The following is a 24,023-nucleotide window of genomic DNA, read 5'->3' as shown; positions in this document are numbered from 1 at the left end:
GTGACTCTTACACGAATGGAAACAATTAGTGCAGATATAGTTGGGTGCTGCCTGCAATTTTTCAGCATTGCACTATGAGTTTTGATGGAGTAGTCCTGCACAAAACTGGACCATGCAGTGGGGGTCAAAGCATTTTTGAAAGATTAGAAAAGATGGCCTATCAGTAGAGACCAAGTGTCATTTGGCTTTGGGAAAGGGAAAGAAAACCTGAGTCATCACTGCACTTCTGGAGGTCAAAAAAGATCAAAACCTAAGACAGCTCAAAATGCCTGCAGCCAGGTTTCTTTTTTCTGTGCAACTGAAAAGCTCAATGGTAGACGATGGTCTGCTCTTTGAGCTTATTTGAGCACAGAGCATAACACTGAACCCTTACATCCTCCCATGCACATCTTTGTGCAAGAGCATGTTGATGCAAGTACATATGTACGTGCATGCCTACGTATGCGTGAAAATCACACTGGTGCCCACATTGCTGTCCTCTTGCACAAGAAATGAAAATGCAATATTGCATTCACTTCCTTTCTCAGAAAACAGCCATCTGAAATACAGCAGTCAATGGGGGATGTTCAGCTGCTATGTGCTACTGCACGTCTTCTAGATTTGTCTCTCCTTTATCAGGAGCAGGCAAGTCAGCAGATTCAATTCCCAGCCTACTTGTGATGACTTTCAGAACCATCACATGTATTTCAGCTTACTGATTCTCCTGCAGCCCCTGCCTATTGCTGCTTTTTCCAGCCTTCGCCATGCCACCTGCTTCAGAATACTATAAGCTGGTCTCCCATCTTACAAAGAGAAACCTCCTTCACCACCTGCTGGGTCTGCACCACCCTGACTTGCGTCTAGCACTTTAACTTCTGCTCAGGAGCCAGTTGCATCCAAGGAAACGTGATGGAGACCAAACAGTTTGGTTTACTTTTAGGAAGGGGTTGCATTTTCATTATACTGGTTTTCAGCCATACCCCAGTGGCTGCTGTTGAAGGCTGGCAGCACCCCCCTCTTCTGTGTGCCAGCCCATGCAGCAGTGAGAAGCTGAGCAGGTCAGTAATAGGAGATGAGCAAAGACTAGAGGAGGAGGGATGAAGGAAACAGCCAGAAATGTTCACAGGCTTCACGCGCCTGGGACATGCACTGCTCCCAGCTGTCAGCACTGGAACGCTGCTTACCGGATCATCCTATGGCCTGACTTCTTCCTTCCCAGCCAGAGCCAGAGGCATGCTTCCTATGAATAACTAGCCTGCTTTCCAGGTCCCATCAGAGTTATTCCTGCCCTGGGTGTGTCTCATCCAATCCAAGTTTAGAAGTCCTTGCTCTGGTGCAAATATGCTGTGCATAACTGATTCCTGCTATGTGCAGATGAGATTAGCTGGGTCTTGTGAGATGAGGCAGGGAGAGAGCTGTCTCTAAAGAATTCTAAGCATTCAGGGAAGGAGACAGTGCCAAGCTACCTGCAGACAGTGGAGGTATTTGTATGCACCAAACCTGGGATCTCAAGTGACCTACTTAGCTGCATTTAATGTGCAGCTTCATATGTACAAGAACCCCAGAGGGCTAATTTTTGCTAGCAGTCTGCAAGAGGGAAACTTCAAGCTTCTGGTTAATTGGGTAGATCCTTAAATATCACCATTTTGTTTCCCTAGGATTAAATTAAAACTTGCAAATAAAAAGACCTGTTTACACATGAAAAACATTTTCACAGAGTGCAAAGGCTGATGATGGGGGTTGCTCCAGCTGACCTCCTTCCGCAGCACTCTCTGCTCAGCTCTTTTACCACTGATACTGCCTTTGGTACTTGCTTGAGATGCCATTTAAAAGTCAGGCATCTTGCTCCTGCTGATTTCAGATTCCCTCTATAGTGAATGCAGAGAGATAGGTGAGTCCAGAAAGCAACAGATCCCATCTTTCATTGGTACTAATCTTAGAACAATACAAAATGCTTCATGGAGGTATGGACCATTTTCTGCTGCAGCAGAGGGAGGCTGGATACTGACAGAGACTCAGCTGAAGAGCGTGAATCCCTGAAAGGAGCTTTGGATAGCATTTGTCATCAAGAACTACATACACTCCTCAGTCTGGCCTTTTCTCTGTCACCCTTCAGTGATTTTCAGGCAAAGCACAGTCTCTCACACAAAGATAAGCCCTCTGAGTTCCAGGGCTGGATATATACATGTTCCCAAGATGTCTGTCCAACTCAAGAAAGTTTGCAGTCTTTGTAGGGCACCGAAGTTAAAATGTACATTGCTTCACTATAACTTGTGCATCTAAGGCAGATCCAAGTCCAGCCAGTCAGACACTTGTACAGTGTAAACAAGGCAACCTGTCAATGCAGCCAGACTTATTCAGCCTGCCTGAGAGGAGCTGCACATTCCTCTGTCTCTGCAGTCACATCAGTGCGTCAATAGAAATATCCCTGATTCCTTTTCATACTCTTGCCACACCAGCCCAGCCCTTGCTGTCCCTCTCCTGCACATGGGGAAATTGGAGGATTTGAGGCTGTAGTCCAGGCTGTGTCTTTATGCTCCTTTTTCACTTCATGTAGGAGGGCATGTACTGCTGACAGACCTTTTTTTTTATTAAAACATTGTATCTGCACAACCAGGAACTCCTGGGTTCAAGCAAACAGCAGAAGGGGTGTAAAGCCACTGTGCTTCTCTACATCAGCTGAAGAGCAACAAAGAAAAGTTCTTGGGAGGTGAAGCCCAACATCTGTACAGTGCATGTTCACTAGGGGAAGGAATGCTCTTAAGAAAAAAACAGTAAGGATGGGTACACAATTGTTGTGCTGCTTTGTGCAATCTTGGGGCACAAAGACAACCAACCTGCTTTCTTTTGCTATAATTTCTCTATGAGTTCAAGATAGGAATGAAATTTGCATGCTGCAGCTCTCTTTGGAGAACATCATAGATGTTGAGAAAGCAAGAGGTACTCTGTTCCTGAAGGGACTTGCCCACTCTTGGGTCCCAGTCTCCAGGGAAGAGGTTGTTTTAACCTGGTACCCTGCATATAGTGCCTCACCTTAGCACCACTATAACATTTTCTACAGCATGTTTATGCCTTGCCAAGTACTTATCTCTTTGTTGTTCCTGCCTGTCATTTAGTTGTTCATCTGTCATTTTGTCTCCTTGTGCTGCCCTTTGGGCTTTTCCTTTGCTGGAAGCCCATTCCCTTTTTTCTCCCTGGGTAGCAGCTTTATTTAAGGCATTTGTAATAATTTATTTGCATCCATTCTCTCGCCCTTTTCTGCAAGGGTTTTTATGGTCCCTCTTGCTGAGCATATTTATTATTAAAAACCACAGTTTTATAATACCCAGTCTTTTTCTACAACACACAGTATTGTAGAAAAGGCTTTGCATCTGGCCCCACACTACTTTCTCTGTGCCCATTGGGCTGGAAGTGAAGGTGCCATGGTCTTCAGCTGGGCAGAGTACATGTTCTGCTCGGTGTTTGATCGTAAGGGCATACGAGATCCAAAGGGAGCAATGCCAAGGTAAAGATCCTACCTGGGGACAGAGCCAGGAGAAGCAGTGGGGCCTCTGCCTTGGCGCACAGCTCCCCAAAGCCCAGTCAAGAGCCTTAAGCCTGACTGGGATTTCTTTTGATACTGGGGCACATTCAATGGTCTTTGCTTGATTTCCTGGGACAGCCACAGGAGTTTGAGACCTATGGAAATAAAGGAAGGGAATCCCATCAACCAACAGGACTTCTCAAGTCTTTTCTTTGGTAGAGCTGTGTTTGCTGTGTCCCTACAGGAGCTAGTCGGGGTCCTCGGACCACAAGGAGCTCCTAAGCAACACATCAGGCCTCAGCATATAGTTGCAGCTAAGACCAAGTTGATGGTGAACCATAGAGTGAGAGAAGCCATGTTTCCTACAGATTTCTGTCATGCTGTCCCTCTCTTCCACTTCTGTTATCCCAGCTTTTTCCACTGCTCCATGAAATGTACTGTAGCTGGCCAAGGGGGTGTAACTGCTGGCTGGCCAGCTGGTGCCAACACTGACAGGCCAGTAAGCCACCACAGCCAAGCTCCATTCTGCTTTTGCTCACTGGGTCTCTCCCACAAGCTTCTGAAGCTCATGAAACTTAAGAAGGGTCTGTAAGCTTCCTACTCCCCTGTCAAGTGTGACTGAAACCCACCAGTACATGCAGAAGAGACAAGGAATGATGACAGCCAGCCAGATACCCAGCTCAGACTCAGATACATCCCTTCTGAAGGATAGCACATCATGCTGCCAACCGCCACTGCTCCTGGGGCTAGGCACTGACCTGGCCAATGCTCTTGCAGTGCCCCAGTGCTGCCCAAAATTACTCCAAAATTGGTTTATCCTTTGGCATTTTGCTTTAAGGCAACATCTGATTAAAATGACTTTGCTTACCCTCACAGCCCTGTCACAGGCAGGTGGACTTTAACAAACCCCCTCCTCTGCTTGGTGCAAGCATCGTGGCCTGGCTCAACGTCAATGATTTGCAAATTGCTAGAAAGCGCCAACATTGCAACAGCATCAGCCACACCACCATGGTGTGCACCCTCTGCCTCCATGGGCTGCTGTGACAAGCACAAGGAGTGTGGTAACTTTGCCACCACCCGAAGGACTTCCAGTAACCACGGATGGAGACCTACCCTCAGCCATGCCACTGGAAACTCCCGCCTGCGCTGGGACCACAGTTGGGTGTGGAGGTGCCCACTGACAGTGATGGGGAATGGCAGAAAGATGGTAGGGAGAAGAAGGTAGCAGGAGGGGGGTGCTGAGGTGTGGGTTGGGGTGCCCCATGGCAGCAGTCCCAGCGTAGCTCCCTGGGCAGCACTGTTACATCAGCCGCTCCATCAGTTTACAACATTCGCCCTTGAGCCTTGGCCCTACAGCCTGCTGCGGTGTGGACACATTGCACAACACCCCTGGCCCTGCTCCCCTTCCCCGCCAGGGCTGCCCCATGGGTGGCTGCTGGGAGGCTGAGCTGTCACAGCAGCATGCCACTGCCCAACAGGAAGAAGAAGACGCTCCATCCACCACTGCCTCTAGCAGGGCACCGGAGGAGGTGGCAGGACCAGGAAGGGTCCCCAAGGAGCTGCTCAAGACTGCTGGTGGAGATGGTCCTTGAGGAATAGTGGCAGGGGAAGGAGGACTGCCCCACAGGAGGGATGGAGAAGCTCTGCCTCCCCTCCTGCAGCAAGGGAGCAGAACTGAACCCCAGTGGTGCAGGAACCACCATGTCCTGACCCAGGGGGGGCTGGGATAAATCCTCCTGGTGAAACAGGAACAAAACCCAGATGAGACCTGATGGGAGAGCAGGACCTTCATTTCAGGGCTGTCTGTCATGGATGGGACCAGTTCGGCACCGCTTCCTCAGGGATAGACACTCTCAGAACCTTTTCCCTGTGCCAGGGAGCAAGCTCTGCCTCTTCCCTCAGCAAGGCACGGGTGTGTGTGTGTGGGTGTGTGTGTGTGATGGAAAGCTGTGGGGCAATCACAAAGACCACTGTGCAAGGGCCTAGCATAGAGCTAAATATAGCCACTGTTTCAGCTCCCCAGAGATAACAGCCGGCCACAACGCCCTGGCTCGACTTCCACCCACCTTTGCTTCGGGAGCAAACACCAAGCAGCAGTTGTGAAACACCCTGCCCCGCTCATGGCAAACAGGGCTTGTATTGAGGGGCAGAAAGACACCTTGCGTGCATTCCTCCCCCATGCTGGGGGCCGGCCACCAGCTCAGAGGCTAACCACATCTCCCTCAGCACTTCAGTGGCAATGAGCAGCCAGCAACGTGCAGGAGAAACCTGCCACAGAGCAGAGTGACAACTGTAAGCAAGCACAGGGCTTCCTAGGTTTTGGGCTCATCCCATTAAACTCACTGCTTCCACCTGAATCTTCCTCGCATCCCAAGATCAGCACCACTGAGCCAGGCTGCAGTCACCCTGCCTGGAGAATGGGAGGCAGGAGCAGAGAAGGCCAGTGGCTAGTTACTACCTTTTTGGGTCTCTGCCTGTTGCTCCAGGGCAATTCTGAACATGGCTCTCTCATCCCTGCTGTAAACTATCCCAAAGTAGCACATACTGAAATCCCACCATAGCCTCAGCATGTGAAATACTACTGTAAGTAAGTCTGCAAGACTTCAAGAGCACATCCTTCAGCTCTCTCTCCAACTTTAAATCTTATCACTGCCTATAGCTAGAAAGGGTTTATCAAGTAAAAACAATGGTGGTAGGGTTGTTTTTTTTTGTGTTGTTCTTTCTTTTTTCCCTCAACAAAACCCTTCTGTCTTCCAGAGTAATAAGTTTATGAAATGGCAGCTTCCAGCAGGAAGTATCTGGCTTTAACAATAGCTCTGTGTGTGTTTCCACAAGTTGATTGAAAACAAATGTTGACACTTCAAGCCTGCTTTTATGCTCTGCAAGGGAGGTGAGAGAGAGCAGCATCGTGCACAGCTGTGCAATTACCACATGTGGCACAAAACCAGGCAAATACTATTATCCTCACCGTGGGAGGAGGTAGATGCACCATGTACGCCCTGCAGCAAGCCTTACAGCCTCTGCTGCTTGCCCATTGAGGTGGTATTTGTCCCCAGAGCTGCTTCCCTGTTGGGGCAGCCAGCTCCACGTGCATTTTTCATGTGGCTGAGGATGTTTGGCTCTGCACTGAAGCAGACTCTGGAGCAGAGAGACTGGCAGCAGAAGGGCAGCTGAGAAGACCCCTTGGCCCAGCAGCCCTGGATAGTCCATTTCAGAGCATCAGCTTGCCTGGCAGATGTTTGAAGGGTGCTGGAAGCACCTTCCCAGCTTTGGGACAAGGACAGGGCAGGTCTCTGTGCCAGCAGGGCCCTGCAGGTGTTTTTTCCTTTTGTAAGTCCCCTTATGGTAGTATTTTTTTCCACTCTACACCATAAACCTGGAAAGAGGATTTTGGAGTATCCTCTGGAGTTTTCTACCCAGTGCCAACACAGACTGGAGCCACGGTCACAAGATTTGTGTAACCCTCCTCCCCACCACCCCAGGCCAGCTCAGCTGAGATCAGTGCCCAGAGTCTTTCCTGCCTCAAGAACACATTATAGTCACTTTAGACCTTATCTGCTTATCTGCGATGCCTGCACAGCCGCACTCTCCCCTTCCTGGATAGGTAGAGACTGCACTGTGGCACAGCAGCCATGTGTCGCTGCAGGACACAGAGGGGCTGTTAGTGTCCAAGGCTTGACACGGAGCTGGCATCTTCTTCCACAGCAAGCGCTGTGCTTGGCACTGGTGAGGCCGTACTTTGAATACCATGTTCAGTTCCTGGCTCCTTATGACAAGAAAGACATTGAGGTTCTGGAGTGGGTCCAGAAGAGGGCAACAAAGCTGGTGAAGGGCCTGGAGCACCAGCTTGATGAGGAATGGCTGAGGGAACTGGGGTTGCTTAGTCTGGAGAAGACAAGGCTTGGGTGGGGGGGCTTATCGCTCTCTACAGCTATCTGAAAGGAGGTTGTAGTGAGGTGGGGGTCGGTTTCTTCTCCCAGGTAACAAGCTACAGGACAAGACAAAACGGCCTGAGGTTGTGCCAGGGGAGGTTTAGATTGGATATTAGGAAAAACTTCTTCACAGAGAGGGTGCTCAGGCATTGGAACAGGCTGCCCAGGGGTGGGATGGAGTCACTGTCCCTGAAAGTGTTAAAAAACCGTGTAGGTGAGACCCTCAGTGACATGGTTTAGTGGTGAACTTGGCCGTCCTGGGGTAAGGGTTGGACTTGATGATCTTAAAGGTGTTTTTCAACCCAGTTGATTCTGTGACTCTATGAATCTCTACCCGCCCAGAGAAAGGCGGAGGGGCTGACTTCACAAGCTCTTTCCACAGAGGACAGAGTCCCTTAGGTCAGAAAGACCTGGGAAGCGCTGCCGCCGCTCCTCAGCTTCGCTGCTGCCGCCAGACTGCGTCCGCTCCCCCTGCTCAGTTCCTCCTGAGCAGCCGGGCCCGCCGCTGCCCCCCGCTGCCCCCCGCTGCCCCCCGCTGCCCCCCGCTGCCCCCCGCTGCCCGCCGCTGTCCCACTCCACGCCGCGGCCCAGCCGCTCCCCACTGGCTCCCCCGCCGCAGCTCACGGCCCTCCTCGTGCTGGGCCCCCGGCTGCCGATTGGCCCCGCGTCGCGCTGGAGGCGCGCTCATTGGCTGCGGCGCGGGCTGGCCGGGCGGGCGGGTAGGGGCGGTGCCCGCGGTGCTCTTAAGTCGCCGGGCCCGGGGGTGTGCGGGCAGTTGGCGAGTTGTAGGGTGCCGGGGCTGGCCTCATGCACTGCACCAGGTATGGTCCCGTGGGATCGCGGTCTCCTGCCCTTCGCCGCCGTTTGGCCGCCCTCGGTGCCTGATGTGGTCCCCAGTGCAGGGTCGTAGCCCCGTCGGGTGTGCGGGAGCGGGACTGGTGCTTCCTACCGGGTGGGAAGGGGGGCTCTGTTCTTGGCTTCTGGGGCTCTCTGGAGTCCTGCTGTCTCTTCTCCGGGGTGGTCGGCTCGCCTCGGTTCGGGTTTGCAGAATGGTCGGGCTGCAGCAGGACTAACGCATCTCGTCGGGGAAATGCCTGTGGGAGCTGGGCTGCGCCCTCGGAGCAGCTTGGCTTTCCCTGATCAGAGAGGAGAAGAGGGCAGAGAACCCGAGCGCCGCTTCATCCAGCAGTGTGTCAGGTCTGAAAGCTTCTGGCTTAGCAGCTGCTGCGTGTTGAGCCCTTTGCAAGAAGGTTACCTGTTCACAGGCACTGCTGGAAACAGAATAGAGGCAACTGAAGGGGCTTGATTAAGTGTAGCTGTAAGTGATTCCTTTACTCTGACTTATTTCCCCTACCTAGAGATAGAGGAGGGAAGAGTGACCAGTGATCCTCTTCTGGAGAGGGTAGAGCTGTGGGAAGACGTCCAGAGGCAGAATCTAGTCCGAGAGGAGGTGGAAAGGCATCAGTCTCTGCACCTGCATAGGGTTGCCTACCCTGCACTGCTTGCTTCCTAGAGCTCCCTTTCCAGTGTGAGTGCTTGAAAGTGTTTCCCTGCTCCCACCTTCAAAGCATCTGAAGTTCAAGACAGCCAATACTAGCATTAAAAGGCAAACCTTCCTCTGCTGGCTTGTGAGTTGGGCATCAGCAGGTTCTCAAGTGCAGGAAAATATGTCTGGGGTATTAAATGAGCTGAAAAAAAAAAACCAATTTGCAAAAGCTCAGAGCTCACCCTAATAGTAGGTATGAAAAGCTCTTACTATTTTTCGTAGCTTGAAAAAAGCTCCAAGTGATGCAGATCACGCTGGTTATTTCATGCCTTTTCATTTTAAAAACTTGAATAACCCAGGCTTACTAAGAAACCTGTCTTCTCAGCAGTTATGGGAATCCAGCTGAATACATTTCCCTGGGAAAAGATGCACTGCAGATGGAACTGGCCCAAGTAAGAGGGAAGCATTGAAGGCTGCATTAATGTAAAGAAGGAAATGACCTATATAAAGTGTGTGTGAATAAAAACTTGGTAAAACCAGGTAGAGATGATCAGAACAGTGTTAGCAGACAGGTGGATCTGCTGTCTGTCTTGCATAGCTGCCCTTGAGCTGAAAGGAGGCTGAAGGAGGCATTGCAGAAGGAGTTAGCTGGTGGGTGTGTTGGGAAGCAAGCCTTGGCACATGTGCTTTAAATAAGCAGATGCCCTTGCTGAATGGATGCTGTGAAAGCCTGCTCAGAGCTGCTCTGTTGGTGTTGCAGGGTGGGGAGCTACAGCACTGAATCGGATAGCGTAGGTCTTGCTTTTTCTTGGCACGGGGCAGCAGTCAAGTATTAGAGCTGGCTGTGCGCGGTTTTGGCAGCTAGTGCTCTGCTGTGTCACGTGGCTGGTGGTCACTGCTACTGCTGCTGGCTTGTCCAGCTCTGTGTGGTGGGATCAGCTTTGGAGCCTGGCCTGCAGCCAAAGGGGGGATTTTTATTAAGGGAATACTTTGTTTAAGGTCAGCTGTGATGCTGTTGACTTAAGGGAGATGTATGCGATAAATCTGTCCAGCAGTTTGTCTGGAGCCAGGCCAAAGACTCTGCCAAAGGTATTCAGCCTAACCTCAGTGTAAGGGCAGGAGCGATAGGTATGGTGCTCTGTGAGCTGCCTTGCTGCCTGCAGAGGCAACTCCAGGGCTACCTCCATTAAGGTGCTGGGTAGGAGCTGTTCTGTAGTGCGTGAACGGAGAGGGATGGTGCTGCATCCCTGGAGAAAGAGGCTTGGTACTGGTGAAGGGGAGGAAATGGTGGAGGGACACATGGCCTGCTCCTTCCAGGGAAAGGACTTGCTTCTAAAGGCTTGGTCAACCTGGGGTAGGTGAGTTGTGTTTGACAGACCCCTGTGGTTACACATGTGATTCCCAGGGGCTCAGTGCAAGCACTGTGTAGGCTTGAGGTGTGGACGTAAAGCCTGTGGGGCCATATGAGCTAACCTCTATTTTAAAGTGTGGTAGAGGGAAGAAAGGCTCTTCTGTGGGTGCAGACTAATGTTGGCTAAATCTCTACCCTGATGCTTACCCTGATGCTGTATGGGACTGTTGCTATCCTTACAATACTACTTGCAGGCATTTTGGATACAGCAGTTCAGGTAGACAGTGAGCAAAGTATGTAGCTCAACCACATGAGGGCTCATAGCCTCTAAAAATGCCAGACATTTGGGGTTCTATGAAAGGAGGGGTCAGTTGCTTGCAGTAGTTTGTGACAAACTGAGTTTGTGCTCCTACGAAAGCCTCCAATACCCTGGGGAGAGACTTTCCTTGAGGGCAGAGAGTACAGCAGGAATACTGCTTTACGTAGCATTGAAATTTGGTAATTTCTGGTTTTTGTGGACATCAGCAGGACTGAGCTATGGGCTTTGCTCTGGAGTCTGTTATTGCTAGCCTAGTAGAGCAGTGCCTGTGTGTGTGTCTTCAAATGGTAATTCTGCCCCTGTAGCAATTGGAACAGATCTTGTTCAAAGGTACAGCAGGCTCTGCTTCTGCCATTTGTGCTGCAGTATGTTTCTCACTGTGTATGTGAATCTTGCTGTGCAAGTACCTGCTTTCTTAAGGTTGAGCAGCTTGTGGGGTTGATGAAAGCAAGCTGCTTTGGGATGACTTGGGGGGAAGTGGTGTAGCACTTGTATGACAAAAGTCATATTAAAATGCTTTTCTAACATCTACTGACCCTTCTTATCTTCCAGAGTATTAGACTATTTTCCTCACAAACAAGCAATGGCTGTGGATGTAGCAATGCAGCTATACCTTTGCTCTTCACCCTTGCTAAGAGACAAGTGTGCCTGCAAAATTGCTCCGAAGACAAGCAAGCCACTGCGGCCCTGCATCCAGCCGAGCAGCAAAACTGCACTGACTGGACCAGAAGAGGCAACAAACTCCTTCACACACAACAAAGTGAAGAAGAGGGTGTCGTTTGCAGACAGCAGGGGCTTCGCTCTGACGATGGTGAAGGTGTTTTCAGAGTTTGACGATCCACTAGATATTCCTTTCAACATCACAGAGCTGATAAACAATATTGTGGGCCTGACAACAGTGGAGAGGGACAGCTTTGTCCTGGATTTTGTTCAGCCCTCTGTGGACTACCTGGACTTCAGAAACCGCCTCCAGGTGGACTGTGTCTGCCTTGAAAACTGTATGCTGAAGGAGCGATCCATTGTGGGAACAGTGAAGGTGAGGAACCTCGCTTTTGAAAAGACTGTGAAGATCAGGATGACATTTGACACCTGGAAAAACTTCGTAGACTACCCATGCCAGTATGTCAAGGATACGTATGGAGGGTCGGACCGGGACACCTTTTCCTTTGACATCAGCTTGCCCCAGGAAATTCAGTCCCATGAAAGAGTAGAGTTTGCCATCTCCTTTGAGTGCAATGGGAAGGTGTACTGGGACAGCAACAGGGGCACAAATTACAGGATCATACGGTCAGAACTGAAGTCCGCCCAGGATGCTGTCTGCCCCCCCAAGGGCCCTGACTTTGGCAGTGCCTTTGACCAGTTTGGGAGCCCTCGGTGCTCCTACGGCCTCTTTCCCGAGTGGCCCAGCTATTCAGGCTATGAGAAGCTAGGGCCTTACTACTGACCCAAGAACAGAGTCCTGACTGACTAACTGTTGTTGGCTTGTCCGCAGGCCTGAGAGCTGGTCTGAATGCGAGGTATATGGAAAGGACAAAGATGTATGGTTTCAGGCAGCTCTGCATAAGCCTCGGAGCAAAACCAGTTGTGGAGTGCTCTGCTGGCAGTGGACTGAATAGCTAGGGAAGTGTCTCTGGCCCAAAGGGCTGCCTTCCCTGCCCCAACTTGGATAACTGGCTCTCCAAATGCTCAAAGAACCAGGAGCTGTTGCTTGTGTTTCTCTTCAGTGCTGCTACTCCCTCCTCTTCTGTAAAGCTGCTAGTCTCCTGGGAAACACTACAGTGCTTATATCACATGTCCAGACTATGTAGTGGTGGTTGGTTTGTATTGCTTGCCTAGTGCTAAAAAGCTTTTTCAAAGTATGTTCTGTTACCGTTTTAGTGAGCTGTACTGCAGCTGCAGGGCTCTCCTTGCAAAGCTGGCCTGTGCTTGTCAAGTAGTAGAGGGGTTGGCTTGTATGGAATGGAGTACCATCCTTGCATGTGTCCTTGTAGTGCGAGGTCCTTCCTACTGGAGCCAGAAAGGGTGTTTTGGAAGTGAAAATGCAACTGTGATGACAGGAAATGTGGTCCTACAGGCTGCCGTATTAGGAGACTTGTGTGCCTGTGGGAGAAGATCTTGTGCTTAGTCACCAGTTGTTTTATCAGCTGATCTCTAAAAACTCTTGTGGTGTTACCTAAAATAGAGATTAGCTGTAGCTGTGTGGTGCTTGTAACACTGCTGTGGGTTGACAGCCTTGAATGACTTCTTAAACTTTCCTGTTTCTTTAATCACAAGTCATCAATGATGCTTTTTCCCTTTGATGGACATCTGAAGTCAGCTGTTGGCCATGTTTGGCCCTGAAAACACCATTCTTCCTCCTGTGGACTGTAAAACGGGGCTTTGTCTGGCTGGGGCCCAGAGTCCTAAGCAGGAGGCTGTGCTCAGGTGTTACAGGAGCTAAATGCAAATGGATCACATAGCTACTCTGCTGTGTTCTGTTACAAGAAGGTAACTGTTGTGTACCTACTGTGGTGGGAGTGCCTTGACTGAGAAAGGGGTGGTATGTGTGATCCCAGTGATGTTTTGGGATAAACAGGCTCTGGAAATGACACTGCTTTTAAAAAAAAAATCTTCTAATGGACTGCTTGGCAGGTAGTGGTGTGGCACTGCTCACATGCAAGGATGCTGTGGCTATACTGGGTGAACATCAACATGCTGGGCTTCCTTAGCTGTTGTAGCAGTAGCTGCCTTTTCAACCTGTAAATACCCAAGCTTTGCATCTCTGTGTCCATAAGAAGTGGCCCCTCCTGTGTAGAAAACTAGCCATGAGGTGGGTGAGATGTAGGGTTTATCCTGACATCACTCTGGATGTGAAACAGATCATGGGTGTGAGCCATCCCTATCCTCAAAGAGGTGGCTCATCATCTGGGCCTGTGCTGAGGTGAGGTGGCCAGCTTGTGCAGTGCCAAGCAGCCTCACAAAGCTTCTTGAGTATTAGTTGAGCAAAATAATTTAATCCCTCATCTCAAAGCTAGAGTTCTGAGTAGTTTGTAGAAATAGAGGTCACGGGAATCTTACCTTTTCTGGTGTATAAGCTTTATATAATTTTTGGGGTGCCTATAATAGCCTATGGGTGGGCTGGAGAGAAGCAATGGACTAGGCTACTTAACTTTTTAAACCCAGCTTTTAATTCTGGAGATTATTGTGTGAAATACTTACACACTGTTTTACCCTAACCTAGAAGGCATACTGTGATCACTGTTGGATGCCAAAAGGAACAAGAGCTTGCAGGAAGAATACTTTGCCTTTAACTGCTGCTTTCTCAAAACCCAACATCAATGCACGTCACCACTGTGCCTGATCACTTAGTCAAGGTGGTAAATCTATTTGCTAGCCCAGAGCTCATCAGGCTTGTTTCCTTTGTTTAAACAGCTTCACAAGTCAGCCCTTACAATTTGCATCAGGTCTCTCTTGACGGGACTGTTGCCTAGATTGGCTTGATCCTTGTTTTAAACTTAAAGCAAGTCTGAGTGGCACTGATTTTCTTTTAGTTTTTTAGTGTATGGTGTTAATGCTGTAAGACACAGACTGTAGAAAAGTCATGTTCTCCTGGCGTGTTCTTGTGCCTATGGAGAGCTGTTTGTGGGCCGAAAAAAGGCATGTATGTCTGGGGTGCTGTGGATGGTGGTATCTCCTTATGGGGCCTGTTTGCTTTCAGGCTGGGGCTGGGGAGTACTTAGGGAGGAACATGGAAGATAAGCTAGAAGAGCAATGCCATAAGTAAAAGCTAGGCTGGGAACTGACTATTTGACCAATAGCATTTTAAAAATACTACTTGTGGCCTTTCCCTTTTTCCCTTTTTACATTGCCAATGTGAACATAGAAGTGAGGGATTGCTTTCCTCGCTCTATGCCTGGAAGTGCCTTGTGGGGTATGTTGCATGTTTGTTTTTAAAGATATTTTTGTACACAACATTCAAGTGGAAAAATGCACTTTATAATTGCCATGTAATGACTTTTAAAACTATGGCTCTGTTTTTATCTGATTGTTAAAATAAAGGTGGAACAAAATGTTGGCCGTGTATCTTGCCGTGTATCTTGCAGTCATCTCATTTAAACACCCATGGGACTGAGGAGGCAATTAGCACATGGGACTAGCTTCCTGCAAGTGGCCATTGGTGGGGAGGAGCACACATCCGCAGTGGACTCTGCTGCCTGAAACAGGAAAGCGCTGCCTGTTCCTGCTGCCTTCCTGCCAACACAAATGCTTCCAGAGCCTCTGGAACCATGGGAAGGACGAGAGGAGCTAGTTCCTTCTCTCTGTCCTCTAAAGTTTTCCACTAACCACTGTGTTCCTCTTCACTCTTCCCCTGTTTGCAGTGCCAGGAACAGCCTTTTCAGGGTTTTCTGTGTTTGGTTTGGGTCAGTCCTTGTCCTTCCCCACCTGGCTTCATCTGGGATTAATGCTTTCTCTCTGCCTGGGTACTGGGGTGTAATGGATGCTAGAAGAGGTGTTGCAGGAGGAGTGTCAGGCTCTTTTCTAATACCAAGATCAAGTGAAAACTAGATTCTTCTTCACCTCGAGCTAGCTGTTCCTGTTGCCACTGCAATAAAAAGCACTGGCAGGAAATATGCCCCTTTGCAGAAAGGGAACAGTCCTGTTGTAAATGCCAGCCAGGGCTAGTTTCAGGATTTGACCTGGCTTTGACCACAGAGACCAGGTCTTGGTGATGCCCTGAAGATGCTGTTACTGAGCTTGGTGGCTTTTTTCACTTACAGGTAAGGAAAGCTGGAAAGAGGGAAGAGGAAAAAAACACAGGCTTGGTGAGGCTGGCTTGAGGGACTATGCAGGCAGTACTTCCTTGCTCCAAAACCTTGCAGAGATCAAGCTTAGGCTTTGTTCTGTACAGAAATTAACCTGAGCACCTTCGGACTGTGGCTATTTCTGAGTCTCTCATTTTCACAAGATGAGCTGTCTTTCCAGGGTGCTTTGCTTTTTGCAGCAATGAGGTAAGGTAAAACTTTAGGTTTCTCAGGTTCCTTTCCCCAGTCTTTGTATTGCAAAACCAAGCATGCTGATATAGTGGGATGCAAGCTCTTCCAAAAACTTATGAAAAGAGGAGTATGTGACCTGGATGCACCTGAGAAAAGGGAATTGCATGGTGTTTCTTGCTGGTCTGTGACATTTTCTTCCTCTGTGGCTCAGGGGAGCCTGTGTTGGCTGTCACGCACTGGTTTGCGCCCAGAGGTCCTTGTGGTAATGTCTTCGGTGGGATTCCTCCAGCTGCCCACGCTCCCATAGGAGTGCTTGGGTCCTGGGCAAAGGAACAGCACAGACTCAGGGGTGTGCTGAAGGGTGGAAAAGTTAGTGTGTGTGATTTTTCACATGCAGACAGAACAGCAGTTTTGCCATGAGAAATAGCATGAGGCAAAGGGCTTTGCTTTCTTGGCAGACATTTGCCACTCCCTTTTCTCCATTAAAAATGCTTCAGTTTTATTACCACTGTTCTTTTAATCAAGCCCACAGCACAGATCTCTCTTAGAAGCCCATCTGATTGTTTTTCTGGTTACAGGGGAGAAAAAAAAGTACATATTTAGAAGTCAATTATGCCCCTGACCCAGCACATCTCTAGGTGATTTAGGGCTTGGCTAGGGCTGCTGTCACATCTGAACACTGGTCCAAGCTCATGAGCGAGACAACTGCAGTCAGCCCTTTCCTGTAACGGTTTTGTGACTGAAAACCCTGTGTGACACTGGTTTCTGAGAGATAAGGAAGTCCAAGCTAAGCCTAATGACATCTGGGGCAGCTGAGGAGATGTGCAAGAGGTAAGAATGCTCTTGGGTTTCTCTCCTGATGCCCAGGTGTTACATACTAGAGGATACAGATGATGCAGTTACTATATTTATAAAGCCTTTGGTGGCAGGTGTGATTGTTCACTTGCTGCTTAATATGCAAAGACTTCTTGGAATGCTCCTGGCATCCCCAGCCTTTGCTCTGAGGTTCCCAAACCTCTGTATCCTGAGGGGTTTTGTTGCCACCTCTTGGCAGTAATAATTAAGCTGGGATGTCTTGATCTCACCTGAGGTGTTTGGAGGTTCAGGTTTCCTAAGTCTGTGCTTCATGGACAGCTCTGAAAGGGGCAGGTCTTCCCCTGGTTCATATCCAACTCCCTCTGCCAAGCTCAATCTCCCACTAGCCTGGGGATGCTGTCCTACAAGTCCTATAGGAAGTGTATGGGATCTCTGCACCTGAATCCTGGCAGAACAGGGTCAAAAGTGTTTAATAATATTGTGAAAAGTAGATCCAAGCACCTCAGGAAGAGCACAGGTGAGATCTGGCTGCTCTCTTCCTGTTCTCATCGTTGCCGAGAGGGTTCTTGATGGGGAATGTGGGCTGCTAGAGCTGTCCCCAGCCTTGTCTGGCTCCAGAGCAGGGCTGGTGATTGGCTGAGAAAGTTTGCTCATGCATTGGAGAAGGTCCTTGAGTTTAGGTTTCAACACATGCTTAGCTAGGCTCTGCTTAATCAGGAAGTGAGGCTCTGTTGCTAGCTGAGCACCAAGCAGCAGTAAAAGCAGAGCTACACCTGAGACACACAACCCTCAGTGTGAGGAGGTGATGAGCAAAAATGTAGGAAATCCAAGGTCAGTATTTCCTTTCAATCCCAAAGGATGGTTCAGCCTGCTGTGTCTGTGCACATGCTGTATGAGCACCCCACATTCTTGCTTTAGGTGTTTCCTAGGGCAGAGTCAGCATGGGGGATACTCTGGTGAAAAACTGCCCACAGCAGGGTTAGATGCAGAGGGCTGGAAAAACACCACTGCCAAGCCATGGGAGTATAAATGCATCCAGATTGTCCTTTGCTGCTGGAGCAAATTTTACTTTGGTGTTAAATGTAGATCTTACAGGCACTCAAAGTGGAGAGTGACCCGTGGAGGATGTGTTTGCCTTGGTAACAGCAGGCAGCAGGAGTGTAAGAGGGGAGGAAGAGAGAGCACATCCCAGGGGCAGACAGCGTTTCTTTGGTTTCTCCTTCACAAACTGCCAGCAAATGAGGCTCACAAAGAGATGAGGTCTTTGGGGGCATTTGAAGCCCTTTTAACAGGGCTACCTGTTGCTCGGTAGTGTCTCTCTCATGCACTATAGCAGGGCATTGCCCTTTTCTGTTCTTACACACCATGACACTGTTTCTGCCACTGCCAGTATAACCACCACCAAACTCATGCTTGCGTTTGGTTTCACGATGTCTTCCACAAGCTTGTGTGTGGTCTGCAAGCAGGAAGGGCACTTGTGTGCAGTGGGAGGAGGCTGTGCTAAGGACACAGCTCTCAGGAGCACTCTGCACCCCTGGGAGCAGCACAGAACTTTGCCATAAAGCCAGCACCATGGGGCTGGGTTGGGATGCTCCGAAACTCCCCTGGTGTTTCCACAGACTTGCTCCTACTGGGCAGTTCAGCTGGCTCTAAGCTATTGCAATAAAACACATTCATGTCCTTGTCTCTTTTTGATGGAGCTAAGCTTCAAACCAGCTGCTCTGGCCCAGCAAGGTTCTGCTACACTGCAGCCAGAGAAGCTGCCTCGCCTGTCTTTATCCTCCCCCTTGGAGGGGTACTGTGCCAGGCAGTTAGCTGTCTTTAAAGACTTGTTATTGACATTTTACAAGGCTTAAAAAAAAAAAAAAGAAAAGAAAAAGGGTGCCTTTGTTGAAAAATAATTGCATCTGGCTGTTCCTTTGGTACAGATAAGTCAGAGCAGTCACCAAGTTAAGTACTTGGCTCCTGCAGCAAGGATATGGGCAAGCCCTTTGAGACGATGCATTAGTCACAGATCTCCTCTCTGCTCCAATGCTGCTATGTGGTTTTGGGAGGGGAAAAGCTCAAACTCCATAAGTCAGGAGAAATCTGCTCAAAAGAGCACAGAAAGAGGGTGAAATGCTGAGAATATTTCCAGAAATGTTTTTATAGCTTCCAGCTATTTCTAGAGTGGGAGTTTTCTGGAGACCATGGTGGTGTATTTATATTTAATGAATAGTAGAAAGGTTCAAGTGGGAACAGATCTCTTGACGTCTGCTCCAATCAGAACCACTCTCACAGCTAGCTGAGGTCAGTCAAGGCCTCATCCATGCGGATGCTGACGACGTCGATGATGGAGATGCATACAGCAAGGCACTTGGCATTCCCCAAGGCATCCTATAGTATATGGCAGAGCCATATTTCCAATACAGTTGCTCGAAAACCTCTCTGTCAAGAGCTGAAGACCTAAATTGACCTAAATTGACCTAAAGCCCACCTTCCAAGAATACACAGCAAAGTCAGTCTGAGCAAACCAGACCTCAGTTTCCTTCCAAGCACTCGGTACTCAGGAGTAGGGAACTCATGATCTCCTGCACTTGCTTTCCATCTCTATGGTCCCTGCCAGAACAAAACTGGAGCATTATCAGCAGGAGTGTAATTCCTCAGTGTTTGTGTGGTGACACTCCAGTGCTATGGAGACAGGCACTTTTTTTTAGGAAGAAATATAATAGCCCTCTCCAGCCCCATAAAACTCAGGGGTTTATGACCATTCCCCTTTCAGTGTTCCCCTGGGCACCTGATAGGTGTTTCTTCTCCTGCATTTCCCTGCTTGCTGTGAGTTATTGCCATCTGGGTGGCCATCAGAAATGCAGACCATTTCTTCATCTGAGTTTAGCTGAATGTGTCCTTGATGGCATTGCAAGCCAGGGGTCAGGGTAGATATACGTGATGTGGTGACAAAAACTATGAGCGGCACTTCCCAACCCTCACTCAACACTACGCTTGGTCACTGGGGTAGATGTTGGAACAGGTCTCCCCTTGGGCTGGGGACTGTCACAGCCTGGCTCTACTTTCCCCAAGGAGCTGTCTCCAAGCAGATAAACTCACAATAGGAGGCAAACTAAAACTAAATAAATCCATTGAACCCTCCTGCCTCCACGGTGGCTTCTGAAGGAGAAGAACTTCACTTCAGAGACCAGAACAATTACCACTTGAATGCTTTATAGCCATGCAAGCAATTATAGCAGACATGCACTAACTTTTAAGTTGGTGGTCTACGGATTCCTTAGACAACCAGTGAACCTACACACAAATCTTTCAGTGCTTCTAAATGCCCTGCAATAACAGCTCAGTGCTGGTAAACAGTGAGCCATAAAGCCAGCAGGGATGCACTCACTGGGGGCTACAAGCAGGATGACTGAGCATTTTAGTCATTTTTCCTTTTTTTAGTGTCAGTGTTACTGCAAGGCAACATGGCTTTTGTTCAGGCAAGCTGTCTTGTGAGCGTTATTTCTGCTAATAGGTATCCCATTTTAGTCTAAAATTGGGTATTTGTTAATAGTTCAGTACAAAAGGCTTTTGTCTTTACTTATCTGCATCAAACTGGATTTAGTGTTTAACTACTTAACAAATACAGGCACTGCACACTTGACTTGGTGGCCCTCTCTGAGACCTGGGATACCCACAGCAGTCTCAGGCTGCTTAGGACCATTAGAACCCAAGGATGTCTGAGGTGGCTGCACCTGGCCACCTTGGATAGGCTGGGAAAGAAAGCAGAACTATCTACTTGTGAAATCAGAGCAGTATCTGCTAGCAAGGAAAGTTCTCCCAGGGCTTTGTCTTGGCCACAGTAATGCCTGTAGGATGTAGGTGTTCCCTGGGTGAGGGGACCAGGAGCTTGCATTGGCCATCCTCTTCCGGCACACTGGCAACATGGAGGAACTCAGCTGTGCTGGGAAAAGATGCGCATCTCTTGCTACCATGCTACCTGCCAGCATCTGAGCTGTGGTCCCCCAAGTTTGCCTGTCCTCTTCCCTGCCAGATCAGGTCTCAGGTAATGCGGGAGCAACACTGTCTGCTCCCCTCCAAGAATGTACCCTGTCCAAGAGCAGAGCATCAACCTGCCTCCCAATAGCCAGGCAGAACCCCTGACAGGCAGAAAGCAATGCTACAGTTTACCCTCAGGCTGCTGTGCTTCATGTTGTGTGCATCCTTCCAAAACAGGTTTTATGCTATTCCCCAGGATGGTTCCACGCTGTTTGGTAGAGCCAACCCTCAGCGTGCAGCCCAGATTATTCACCCATAGAATGCCTGTCTACTAGAACAGACATTATTTCTGGATGCTTGCTGTAACATGTGCTGCTGCACTGGTGTCTTGTAGGATGTCTTTCAGAAAGCATGATGAATTGAGTGGGGTCTTTTTAGCACAAGATGTAATTCCTGTATGGTCCCCCTGGTCCAGCAGCAGTACCAGCCAGAACTGGCATAATAGCCCTTTTTATACAGATGGCTTGCTAGGCTGATCTGTGGGTGCCAAGCTGGAGGTGGCCAAATTCTGGCTACATTAACCAACCTCCATACATGCATATAGATAACATACACATAACATACACATATAAGCCCCTTACCAAGCAAAACAATGCATGTGGAAGCCATGGCTCCAGGTCATCTCAATACCCTGTGTAAAGCCATAGGGTGGGTTACACTCCTACTGAGGAGACAGAGAAGCCCAAGTCCCAGGGAGGTGGCAGGGCCATGCCATCTCTGACTCCTGCTGTTCAGTGGAGAACGTGGTCTCAAACTGTAGGGCCTAGGACAAGTCCTTGTGCTGGGTTACACAACTAGGCATCAGAAACACTCACTCCTCTTGCCTACTGTGTTCTGGAAGGTCTAAGTCCATCAAAACCGCAGCTGGAGTATGTCAGCTTGGGGAAATCCTGCCTCACGGATGAATGTCTGAGATGAAAGAGTACCACCATGACTGCACACTGCGCTGTGCTGAGCAAGCACAGGTCTCAGGTGCCCTCTGTCTTAGTACAGCTAAGTTCATGCTCAGCATTAAAGCACTGCTTAGACCTCCACACATTGCAGTTGCACAGCCACACTGCAGAAGGTGCAGCTCCTCTGAACACCCCTAAGCTACCTGCCAAGTTGAGCCATGATTTTTATGGGGCCAGGAAGGAGCTGCAGGTCAGTCCTGACTGATCCTCTTGGGCTTCTCTGTCTCAGTGGTCCCTTTGGTGAATGGAGGCAGGATGGCATTATGGCACATGCAGTTATTCGTCTTCTCTTGCCATCGGCCAGCTCCTTACAGCAAAGCCCCCCAGCAATGACAAGTATCTTCCCCCATCATGGGCAGGAAAAGCAACAAGGCCTCAGATGAGCTTTCTAATTAACAAAATGAGAAACCTGGCAGAGTCTGGAAAAGGCACCCATCTGGCAGGACCCTGCCCCTCCACCCACAGGGAATTTGCATTTCTGACACTCAATCTGCCTACTTGGGAGAGCATCCTTCCAGCATCAGCTGCAAGCAGAGAGATTTGTGAGCCAGTTCTGTACAACTTACTCTGAAAAAGGCTCCACCCAGCTCTAGCTGCAGCCATACAAAAGCAAAGGCTCTTTTCTCCTGAAATACACAGGAGGTCATAAGCTACCTTGGAGCTGTATTTTCAGCTCTTCAGCTCTGCTGTTTGTGTTCATGTTTGGCTGCTTCTCCCTTTTACAAATTCCAGCAATGAATTGCCTTTGTTTCCTTAACGATGTGAAGAAGTTTGGATATGGTCTTACAAGAAAAAAGAGTGGATGCAGTTTATAGCATCTTGCACAAACGGGGCACTGAGGACAAGTCAGAGCCTTAACCCATCTGAACCTGAATCAGTAGCCATATTTTTTCTAAGGTGCAAATGACCCAGCGAGAGGAATGGGTGAGCAGTGACCAAGGGGAGTTCCTAGTATAGAAAAGTTCTGCAGTTTACAAAACACTGGCAAATCTGAACCCTGGTTATCTCCAGAACTCAGACCTCCCCGCTGATCCAGGAAAGTGATCAGAGGATGCACCATTTGGTACAGAGCTGCTCCGTGGCCCAGCAGACCAAACTGTAAATACAGCCCCAGGGAGCAGGACCACTCCAAACTGGTGCAATTACTGAACTGTGGGGATAAACAATCATCCAAATGGTTTTCTCCAGGTGATTCAGGGAAGAAATGTCACCAACCATGTGAAAACTGAGATCACGTGTTTCTGGGATGCTCTCTGAGAGCAGTGTTCTTGACAAAGCTGGTTCCCAGGTCAGGCCCTGGCAAAGCAGCGCCTCCTCTTCTGGTCCAGGGACACTCTGATCTTTGGTCATTATATTCATTCACTGCAGCCAGTACCTACTTCTCCGAAGCACCTCATGAAAGGCTGCAGGTCCTTCCAGACCAAGGCAGAGCTTGTGCTTTATTAGCAAAAAAAATGAAGGATAGGAAAACACAGATGCCAGAGAACTGCCTCTGGCCTCCCCCATCTGTGCACGAAGGCAACTCCTCCACGGCAGCAGCGGCCTCTCCTTTGCTTGGCAGGTGTTGTCTGGACCAGTGCCTTAGGCGCAGGATCTATTTTCTGTTGAGCGTGCAAAGGAGAAGCAGTTGCGTGGCACAGCCCTTGCCAGAAAACACTTCACTGTGCACTTCAACAGCTGATCTGATAACAGATCCCTGCTCTCTGTGCTTCATTGCCTCAAGAAGCAGGGCGATGGCTGCTTTTTCTTTCCATGAGGAAGCTGCCAGACATAGCCCAGCGCCTGAAAAGGGCTCTTCCACTGTGCAATTAGTTTCTGGGTATTTGGGGATCTTTCATGTCCTGAAAGATGCCATTTTCCAGCTCTTGGGAGGCCTGTCTCTCACCATTTGGGTCTCTGTGTGCCAGTAGCGGAGCCACATATGCATGTGCTGCAGCCTCCCCGACGTTCTGGCCTGATTACCCCATTCTGAACAGCCTCAACTACAGCTCCCATGTCTCTGGAAGGCATGCACCAAAGGCTGGGAAACTGGGAGAAGGCAAAGCAAGCCCTAATCAAGTAAGGCACATAGTTATTACCAAGCTGCTATTTCTACTGCAAGAAACCCTGGAGCAGCAAAACTGCTCTTCTCATCTATGTTCATTAGCAGCACAGATAAGAGCAGCATTGATTGCAGGCTATAATTAGATCTCTGGAACCTTTCTGCACTGGCTTTCTCTGGCATTGTGCTACTTTGAAAGCACTTCGGATTTCTTTTCTAATTATTTTTTCTTTTCTGAATGGTTGGGATGGCATTTCCCTATTCAGCAGATTTTGGGACAGTTTCTCCTTTTTCCATTGTAGCTCACAGAGCTCTCCCCATCTCAGTGCCACAAACCTCACACCACAGAGTTAGCAAAAGCTCCATTGTTTGGCCACTCCTGGTCCCTTGGGTTGTAGATTTGGCCAGGCTGTCCCTCTCTTCATAGCACTGCATGGCTAACCTGCCAGGCAGCCCTCCCTGCTTTGGTCAGCTTGCCAAGGGTAGTTTTGTGAATATCTTCCTCTGATGGTGACTCTGATTTTCCTGGAATCACTTCCTTACCATGTTCTGCTCAGCCAGCCTAGAGCGCTCCCAGGAGAGATTGATGCAGGAAGCCAGTGCTGAGCACGTACTCCCGGCACA

The 24,023-nt window shown here is 49.2% G+C and overlaps 1 protein-coding gene across 1 annotated transcript; it reads left to right on the top strand.

The window, feature by feature from the left end:
- The first annotated feature begins 8,185 nt into the window (after positions 1 to 8,185).
- On the top strand, positions 8,186 to 13,203 carry PPP1R3B (protein phosphatase 1 regulatory subunit 3B). Its single transcript, XM_057419108.1, has 2 exons — positions 8,186 to 8,255; positions 11,143 to 13,203. The coding sequence occupies exons 1-2, from the start codon at positions 8,242 to 8,244 to the stop codon at positions 12,032 to 12,034; spliced, it is 906 nt and encodes a 301-aa protein (XP_057275091.1). The 5' UTR covers positions 8,186 to 8,241; the 3' UTR covers positions 12,035 to 13,203.
- The last annotated feature ends 10,820 nt before the right edge of the window (positions 13,204 to 24,023 follow it).

This window comes from Pezoporus wallicus, unplaced genomic scaffold, assembly GCF_028554395.1.
Source record: "Pezoporus wallicus isolate ANWC-B61680 ecotype Strahan unplaced genomic scaffold, APGP_CSIRO_Pwel_v1 contig_2384, whole genome shotgun sequence".
Taxonomy (NCBI): domain Eukaryota; kingdom Metazoa; phylum Chordata; class Aves; order Psittaciformes; family Psittacidae; genus Pezoporus; species Pezoporus wallicus.
The sequence above is the reverse complement of the archived record's forward strand: the minus strand, read 5'-3'. Positions and strand labels throughout refer to the sequence as shown.